General features: G+C 42.1%; 1 protein-coding gene across 2 annotated transcripts in view; it reads right to left on the bottom strand.

Annotated features, from left to right (window-relative positions):
• Positions 1-10,203, bottom strand: part of PHLPP2 (PH domain and leucine rich repeat protein phosphatase 2) — an 80,353-nt gene that overhangs the window by 40,769 nt on the left and 29,381 nt on the right. For both annotated transcript variants that reach the window (XM_008069569.2, XM_008069570.2), the window contains exon 3: positions 5,010-5,200. In XM_008069569.2, the coding sequence (XP_008067760.1) occupies positions 5,010-5,200 (191 nt within the window). The remainder of the gene's footprint in view (positions 1-5,009; positions 5,201-10,203) is intronic.

The following is a 10,203-nucleotide window of genomic DNA, read 5'->3' as shown; positions in this document are numbered from 1 at the left end:
TTGTAGAGATGAAGTCTCGCTGCCCAGGCGGGTCTCGAACCCGCGGGCTTAGGCAATCCAAAGGCACAGGATTACAGGCTGAGCCACCAAGCCCGGCCATTCATTCCTTTTTATTGTTTAGCAGTATTCTATGGCATGGATATACCACATCAATTTATAAATTCACCAGTCAATGAGCATTTTGGGGTTTTTTCTAGTTTTCAGCTATTATGAATAAAGCTGCTATAAACATTCACTTACAAGTCTTTGTAAGGACATATGTTCACTTCTTTTGGTAAAAAACCAGAAGAGGAATTGCTGGGTCATCTGAAAAGTATATGTGTAATTTTACAAGAAATGAATAAACTATTTTCCAAAGTAACTTCATTCCCACCAAAGATTTATAAATGTTCTTCCACATCTCTGGCAAGTTTGGTATTCATCATTTTTGTTTTCTTTTTGAGGAGGAGTCTCACCCAGGCTGGAGTGCAGTGGCATGCTCCCGGTCACCCCATCGATGACCTTCTGGTCTCCGGCAATCTTTCTGCCTCAGCCTTCCGAACAGCCAGAACTATAGATGGGCACTAGCATGCCCGGCTGTTTTTTATTTTATTGTAGAGACAAGGTCTTGCCAAGTTGTCCAGGCTGGTCTCGAACCTGTGGGCTCAGGCAATCCACTCACCTCGGCCTCCCAAAGTGTTGGGATTACAGGCTGAGCCACCGAGCCCAGCCTTCATCAGTCTTTCAATTTTAGACATTCTAGTGGTGTGTAGTATTTCACTGTGATTTTCATTTGCATTTCACTAATGATTAATGATGTTGAGGCTCTTTTCGTGTGTTTATTTGTCGCCTGGATATCTTCTTTGATAAAGGGTCTCTTCAAATCTTTTGCCTAGTTTTTTAATAGGTTATTTGTCTTTTTATTACTTAGTTGCAAACACTTCCTTACATATTCAGTACTTTGTTGCATATAAACTTTCATATAAATGTTTTCTATGATAGTAAAATAACCACACTGATTTTCTTTTGGTTGATATTTGACAAGTGTATACTCTTCTATCATTTATTTCATTGAGTTAAAGTTTTAGATTTGTCTTAATATTCCTTAAACTTAAACTACAGTAGAACTTTTTTTTTTTTTAGTTGGAGTCTCACTCTGTCACCCAGACTGGAGTGCAGTGGCCGCTCCCGGCCACTACAGCCTCGACCTGCTGGGCTCCGGTGATCCTTCTGTCTCAGCCTTCCAAGTAGCTGGAACTACAGGTGCGCACTACCAAGCCTGGCTAATTTTTGATTTATTGTAGAGATGAGGTATCACCAAGTTGCCCAGGTGGGTCTTGAACCCACGGGCTCAGGCAATCCACTCACGAACTTTTTTTTTAAGAGTCAGAGTCTTGGCTGGGCTTGGTGGCTCAGCCTGTAATCCCACGCTTTGGGAGGCCAGGATGAATGAATTGCCTGAGCCCGCGGGTTTGAGACTCGCCTGGGCAACTTGGCCAGACCTCATCTCTACAATAAATCCAAAAAATTAGCAGGCCTATAGTTCCTATAGGTTCGTATAGTTCCTATAGTTCCTAACGCGCCTATAGTTCCAGCTACTTGGAAGGCTGAGGTGGAAGGATCGCCGGAGCCCAGCAGGTTGAGGTTGCGGTGGCCAGGAGAGAGAGATTCCAACTCAAAAAAAAACTGAGAGAGATTCCAACCCAAAAAAAAAAAAAAAGGAGTCAGAGTCTTACTCTGTCACCCAGGCTGGAGTGTAAGTGGCATGCTCACAGCCACTGCAGCCTCAACCTGCTGGGTTTAGGCAATCCTTCCACCTCAGCCTTCCAAATTGCTGAAACTACAGACACATGCCATAATGCCTGGCTAGTTTTTGTGATTTATTATAGAGACGAGGTCTTGCCAAGTTGCCCAGGCTGGTCTCGAATTCCTGAGCTCAGGCAATCCTCTCGCCGCGGCCTCCCAAAGTGCTGGGATTACAGGCTTGAGCCACCGTGCCAGGCCTGTTTTTTTTGTTTGTTTGTTTTGTTTTTTTTAAGAGAAAGGCTCTTGCTCTTTTACTCAGGCTGGAGTACAGCAAGCGGCATGATTCTGCTTACTGCAACCTTGATCTCCTGGTCTTAAGCAGTTCTCACACCTTAGCCTCCTGGGTAGCCGGGACTACAACCATGTAGCACCTGTTTTTGATGACAATAAGATGGCATCAGTCTGTCATTCCTTTGTGGGTCATCTTTTTCTCAACGAAACCTTTTATGATTTCCTCCTTATACTTTATGTTCTGCAGTGTGTCTAATGTAGATTTATTCTTATTTGTACTACTCAATATTCAGTATACTTTTAATCTGAAAATTCATGTTAGTCTTCATTTCTAGAAAATATTTAGTCTTTTTTTTTTTTCCCAGACACTGCTTTTCCCTTCTCTTCTTCTGGAAACTCCCCTTAGATGTACACCAAAGTCTTTCTCAAGGATTCTTTAATATTTTTTATCTGTGAAATTCTTCATGCATCAGTTAACTACATTCAGCTAAAACAGTGGCTTTAAAAAATAGAGGAGTCAGTCTAGGTCTGGTACAGCTGCTCTATAAGCCCAGGCTCTTTCTTTCTAAAAGGCCACACTCAGTATCTGCTTGCCAGTTCATAGCCACCATGTGATTGCTCCACCCCCAATACTAAGAATCTGTGTTCCATAAAGGAAAGAAAAGTAGTCATCCAAGTCTATCACATTTTAAAGGACTTTTCCAAAAGTCCTACCTGGAAACTTCTGTTTAGTATCTCAAACCCCCAGCTTGGAAGATAATGGTTTTTTGTGTTGTTTTGTTTTTAGAGACAGGGCTTTGCTCTGCCACCCAAGCTGGAGTACAGTGGCACAATCATAGTTCACTGTTACTTTGAACTCCTAGGGATCCTTCTGCCTCAGACCCATAACTAGCTAGGACACATGCCACCATGCTTTGCTTTTTTTTTGTATAGATGGGTTCTGCTATGTTGCCCAGGTTGGGCTCGAATGTCTGGTCCCAAGTGACCCTCCTGCCACAGCCTCCCAAAGTGCTGAGATTACAGGAATGAGTCACTGCACCCAGTTGGAAGATACAGACTTTTATTTTAGGCATATTGCTACCTTGAACAAAATTCTATTCTAATAGTAAAATAAAGAGAGAATACACAAAATTACTTTACTATTCATCAATTCTATCTTCGTCTGATCTAGAGTCTATCCATTTGAGTTTTAAATTTTAGTAACTGTATTTTTATTTCTAATATTCTAATTGACTCTTTCATAGCCACATAGTCTTATCTCAGAATTTCTTTTATTTCTGGTTCTTCCATTCTCTCTTGGAAAATTCTAAACACATTTATTTTCAAGTATTTTCAGGATGTTCATTTATTTCCATTTAAGTCTGAACTGAGTCTGTGTTCTGACTGAGTATGTGGATACCTTCCCTAACATTAAACTTCTAGGTATTTTTTTAGAATTTGGTTTTCAGGCTCATTTGAGTGGAAGGTTCATCTTTTCCATCTCCCCTTATCTCCAGCTTCCTCTCCGCCAATACCCAACTCTGTCCTCATTCACCTCCTCCCTCTCAAGCAATTTTAGTTACTTTCTTCACTTTGATCCTCAGAGCCCAACACCAGAACCAGGTTTCACACTGGCAAAGGTGGGTTCCTGCCCCATGGTTGAGACTGAGTTACACACATTCATTCATCAAACAGTGGGGACTTGATTCATTTCCTGGTCACAGGCCACATAACTTTAGGCTCTTTAGGACCACCACTAGAAGCAAGCCTTGTTTCCAGTCAGTGGTTAACAGTTTAGCTTTTTCTCAGAGTCAAAGACAATAACTCAACCCCTGGCTTCAAGCAATAAGCCTAACCTAATCATTAGCAGAGAACTTTTAGGGCCAACTACTTATAAGGAGCTGAACTCCTGGACTGCCACATTCTTTCAGACCTAGAACCCGGCAGACCCACAGATTCAGACCTAATCATTTTATATTTCTATTCTACATTGTTAAGTCCAGCTATGTTTCTTTATATTTATCTATTTCATTTTATTTTTTTAAAGAGATAAGGTCTTGCTCTGTCACTCGGGAGGAAGTACAACGGCATAATCATAACTCAATGCAGCTTTGAACTCCTGGCCTCAATGGATCCTTCCACCTCAGCCTCTCAAGCAGCTGGGATTACAGATACCTGTCATTCAACCTAGCTAATTTTCATTTTGTTTTAATTTTTGTAGAGATGGGATCTTGTCCAGGCTAGTCTCAAACTCCTGGTCTCAAGTGACCCTCCAACCTGAGTCTCCAGAGTAGCTGGGATTATAGGCACAAGCCATCATACCTGGCTTATTTATCTTTTTAATGTATGTATTCTATCTCTATTGCTGTGTATTTGTCTAATCCAAAGTATGAATTCACAGAGTCATTTTGTTTGGAAGTTCCCTTCAATTCAGATTGGTTTATGACATTCAAGATTCAAAATAGAAGAAATGAAATTATGTATAGCTTCCTATAAATACCAACATATCTATTTGTGGTCATTATCATTTCGCTTGACTAACTAGCAAATGAACTCCTTTCCTGGGTTGGAGAATTCTCTAGGACATCCACAAGAAATGGCATGCTTCCTTGGCTGCTGGATTGAATCTTGTGAACCACCCCAGACTCTGAATTTTAATATAATGGGGAAAAAAGAGAAACCAGAAAGAATCTATTTGGTGATGGATGCTGACAGCTACTTTTTATCTCCAAAGGGAGCTTTCTAGTGGTAGCATGCTCTGTTTACTCTTGGCGTTGTCAGCAACAGCCTCTAGAGCCTAGCAGTGGAGGCAGGAGTATTTTTAACACATAGTTCTACAACAGTACTGGGGGTATGGATAGCCTCTGAAACTCCCAGAGAGTCTCTGGTATAATCTTCAATAATGCTCATACTGGTTTCTTCGAAAAGATATGAAAAAAGCTATGAAAAACATATATGATATTTTCTTAATTAAGATGGTCAAATGAAGAACAATTCATCTTTGTGATTCTTACCTTTCCCCCAACCAGAGGTAAAATGTGCATCTTTCCAGTCTGACAATCCTTCACTGAGGAAACGATAAGGCAGGTACCACAGAGAACAACTAGGCGTTCAGCCCACTTATGCAGCTGGGTCTTTCCCTTGCGTACATTATAGATGCCAGACAGTAGGATTCGATCCAGATGATCCATCTGGCATGGTTTTTCTGAAAAGAAAACTATACTTCAGAATCTATCATTAAGTTAGTATAAGAAACCTTAAAGGAAAAAAGTATTATGTTTCAACATTCAACAACCTTATTGTAAGTAACCAAACAATATAGGAATTACAAAGTAAGATCCCAGTCCTAAATTACTATTCATCACTGAACTTACATACAGTGGGAATACCTGTGAATTTTGATCTAGAGAGCAAGATTTTACCTTAGATGCCACTGTTAGGCCTTCTTTCAATAGCCATATCTCCTTTGCATGTAGAGAAAGTCTGTATGCTAGAGTAGTTAAGATCATGAACTCAGCCAAGCAAAGTGGCTCATGCCCATAATCCCAGCACTTTGAGAGGCTGAAGAAGGAAAATTGCTTGAGCCCAGGAGTTCAAGACTAGCCTGGGCAACGTAGCGAGACGTCATATCTACAAAAAATTTTTAAATATGCCAGGCATAGTGGCACATGCTTATAGTCCCAGTTACTTGGGAGGCTGAAGAAGGGAGATCTCCTTAGCCTAGGAGGTTGAGGTGTGGTGAGCCGTGATCATACCAATGCAACTGAACTCCAGTCCGGGTGGCAGAGTGAGACTCTAACTTAAAAAAAATCATAAACTTGGAGTCAGACATATTTTAATACTTGAGTCTGATTCCTGGTTCTGCCATTTACTTTGTTTCCTTGAACTCTTATTTTCACTGAGCTTTATTTACTCATTTACACAGTTTGGATCTTAATACTACCTACCTTCAAGAGGTTCTTGTAAAAATTAAGAGGCAAAATTAAAGTACTAAGCATAGATTTAGGTAAAAAAGAAGCATGGGATAATGACAGCCAATACTGTTATTAGTCTATTCTAGAAGGAATTTTTTTATATAGTTAGTAATTACTAACTATAGGAGTACTCTAATTCTGTATGTAATCCTCCATCCCTCTGCCTCTCACAGGGAAAAGCTTATGGTTGATATTTCAATCAACTACTCCAAAGGTAGTAGGAGAAGCTGATATGTGACACAAGAGCTTCTCATTCTTTAAGAACCTTCCTTCCCATAAGATATGACTGAGATAACCAGGCTCGGTGGCTCAGCCTGTAATCCCGCGCTTTGGGAGGCTGAGGTGAATGGATTGCCTGAGCCTGCGGGTTCAAGACCCGCCTGAGTAACTTGGCGAGACCTCATCTCTACAATAAATCAAAAAATCAGCCGGGCATGGTAGTGCGTGCCTGTAGTTCCAGCTACTTGGAAGGGTGAGGCAGAAGGATCGCTGGAGCCCAGCAGGTCAAGGCTGCGGTGGCCGGGAGCAGCCACTGCACTCCAGTCTGGGCAACAGAGTGAGACTCCAACTCAAAAAAAAAACAAAAAAAACCCACTGGGTGTTTATGCACCCATATTCCCACTACTTAGGAGGCTGAGGTGGGAGGATCGCTTGAGCCCAGAAGTTCCATGCCAGCCTAGGCATCACAGCAAGATACCATCTTTGTATTTTTATTATTTTACTATTTATTATTATTATTTTTGAGCTGTATTCTCACTCTTGCCACCCAGGCTGGAGTACAGTGGCACACTCACGGATACCGCAGCCTCGACCTGCTGGGCTTAGGTGAACCTTCCACCTCAGCCTTCCAAGTAGCTGGAACTACAGATGCTCATCACCACACCCGGCTACTTTTTGTGATTTATTGTAGAGACCAGGTCTCACCAAGTTGCCCAAGTGGTCCTGAACCTCCCCCCCAGGCTCAGGCAATCCTCTTGCCTTGGCCTCCCAAAGTGCTAGGATTACAGGCTGAACCACTGCGCCAGGTCAATCCCAACTTTTTAAAAAACAAAACCAGACAACTAAATACATATAGAAATGAATAGGAGCAGCAGTAGTATGAGGTGGTACAAATGGTAGCCCAGGAGTTAAGAAGACTCAGTTACACTCCAGAGATTATCACATAATTGTTTATGCAAACTTAAGGCAACGCTTTGCCCATTTAACTACGTGTTCCCCCATATATAATATGAGGAAATGGGCTAGATTACTACAAAGTCTTAAAACTGTAATATTCAATAAAACTTTGTATGTCAATACCAGATATATCAGATAGCCATTTCTCCTTCTATTCTAGGCCAATTCTTCCATCTATACAATCATTCCTCAGTATCTACAGATGGTTGGTTTCAGGAACCCCTACAAATACTAAACTGCTTAGGTCTCTGATATAAAATGGCATATAGTATTTGTATATTACCTAAGCACATCTCCCTGCATACTTTGAGATTCATCTCCAGATTACTTACAATATCTAATACAATGCAAATAGTCATTGTGCTGTATTTTTATTTGTATTATTTTTATTGCTGTATTGTTATTTTGGAGGATCTTTTTCAAAATTTTTTAATCCACATTGGATATGTAAAGGCACCTGTATTCTTTTTTTTTTTTTTTAAGTTGGAGTCTCACTCCGTCGCCAGGCTGGAATGCCATGGCACACTCATGGCCATCCCAGTGTCAACCTGCTGGGCTCCAGCGATCCTTCTGTCTCAGCCTTCCAAGTAGCTGGAACTACAGGAACGCACTACCATGTTCAGCTAATTTTTGATTTATTGTAGAGACAAGTCTTGCCAAGTTGCCCGGGCTGGTCTCGAAAAAGCAACTGTATTCTAAGTTCCACCTTCCTCAGAGACTTTGGTTCTCCCAGATCTATATTTCCTTAGCTCTACTTCCACAATTCTAACTACCTATTAGACATTTCCAATTGGATGTTTATCACCACTTAAAATTAAATAGGCACAGCCGGGCACAGTGGCTCACACCTGTAATCCCAGAACTTTGGGAAGCCGAGGTGAGAGGACTGCCTGTGCCCAGGGTTCGAGACCAGCCTGGGCAATTTGGCGAGACCTTGTCTCTACAATAAACCAAAATTAGTCGGGCATGGTGGCACGTTCCAGTTCCAGCTGGTTGGAAGGCTAAGGCGGAAGAATCATCTGAGTCCAGCAGGACAAGGCTGCGGTGGCCATGAGTGTGCCACTGCACTCTAGCTTGGGTGACAGAGTGAGACACCAACTCAAAAACAAAAAAAAGGTCCAACCCAAGACATCACAATCCCTACAAACAAGCAGCCTCTTCTCACAACTCAAGTTCTATCATATCCTCAAGTCAATCATTTGCAAAACCTCAGAGTCAGTTTCAATTCTTGGGTTCACTTCCTCAACTCCCTTTTTCTTTTTTTTTGAGTTGGAGTCTCACTCTGTCACCCAGAGTGGAGTGCAGTGGCCGCTCCCGGCCACTGCAGCCTCAACCTGCTGGGCTCCAGCGATCCTTCCACCTCAGCCTTCCAAGTAGCCGGAATTACAGGCATGCACTACCACGCCCAGCTGATTTTTTGATTTACTGTAGAGATGAGGTCTCGTTGCCCAGGTGGGTCTCGAACCCTTGGGCTCAGGCAATCCACTCACCTCAGCCTCCCAAAGATGCGGGATTACAGGCTGAGCCACCGAGCCGGGCTTCTCAACTCCCTTTTTCAATCAACCATCAATTCTTATTGATTGCCCCCTCAAAAAGTCTCTCATATGAACCATTCCTTCTTCTTCACTAGTTCAGACTCCTATTAATACATATCTGAATCATTATTCACACTGACACAAGATTCATATTCCTCAGGCTCACTTGAAACACATCACTTTCTGCTACCATCTGCCAAATAAGGACTAAACTCCTGAGAGTGCACTCATGGCCCAAAACAACCTAGACTCAAATGATCTGTGATGTACAGAACACACAACAAAATTTCTAGTCTCCCACCTGTGCCTTATTTTTCATTTCTACTTATTGAAAATTCTGAACTGGGCGCGGTGGCTCACACCTATAATCCCAGCACTTTGGGAGGCTGAGGAGAGAGGATTGCCTGAGTCCAGGGGTTGGAGACCAGACTGGGCAACTTGGTGTGACCTCATCTTTAAAATAAAATAAATTTAGCTGGATGTGGTAGCATGCGCCAGTAGTTCCTGCCACTTGGAAGGCTGAGGCAGAAGGATCACCTGAGCCCAGCAGGTCGAGGCAGCGGTAGCTGTGAGAGTGCCACTGCACTCCAGCCTGGGTGACAGAGTGAGACTCTGACTCAAAAAAAAGAGAAAATTCTGTCAATTTTTAAAGAACCAAATCAAATACTAATTATTCACAAAGACTTCCTCAAAGATTTTCCAAAGAACAACAGTGATAGAGAACTTCCTTATCAGCTATCAAAATATGTCATATATTAGTTAAAATGGTTTTGCTATTGTGACAAGAAAATAAATACATCAATGTAACAGGACAGAGTTCAAAAATAGATTCTTGCCTATATAAAGGCAATTTTTTTTTTGAGTTGGACTCTCACTTTGTTGTCTCTGGATTCAGGAAGTGAGGAATTGGAAGAGCAAGGTGAAAGGTGTGTATATTTTCTGTAATGGTTTTAAGATAAATTCACAAACTGGCTGGACGCAGTGGCTCGCACTTGTAATTCTAGTGCTTTAGAAGACTGAGGCAGGATTGCTTGAAGCCAGAAGTTTGAGACCAGCCTGGACAAAAGAGCAAGACCTGGTTCCTACCAAAAAAAATGTTAAATAAAAGATAATTAGTCAGGCATGGTGGTGAATATTTGTAGGCCCAGCGACTTGGGAGGCTGAGGTGGGAGGAATGCTTGAGCCCAGGAGTTCAAGGTAGCAAAGTAAGCTATGATCACATTACTGCACTCCAGCCTAGGAGACAGAACAAGATCTTGTCTCCTAAAAAAAGTTTTGTCGTTTTTGTTTTGAGTTGGAGTCTCACTCATGTCCATTAGGCAGGAGTGCAGTGGCACACTCATGGCCACCGCAGCTTAGATCTGTGGTCTTAGGAAATCCTTCTGCCTTAGCCTTCCAAGTAGCTGAACTACAGGCGTGCACTAGCCAGGCGTGCCCGGCTAGTTTTTGTGATTTATTGTAGAGACGAGGTCTCACCAAGTTGCCCAGACTGGTCTCAAACTCCTGGGCTCAGGCAATCCTCT

Source organism: Carlito syrichta, unplaced genomic scaffold, assembly GCF_000164805.1.
Source record: "Carlito syrichta isolate Samal-C Ts95f unplaced genomic scaffold, Tarsius_syrichta-2.0.1 Scaffold312120, whole genome shotgun sequence".
NCBI lineage: Eukaryota > Metazoa > Chordata > Mammalia > Primates > Tarsiidae > Carlito > Carlito syrichta.
This window is presented reverse-complemented; position numbering and strand designations above follow the sequence as displayed.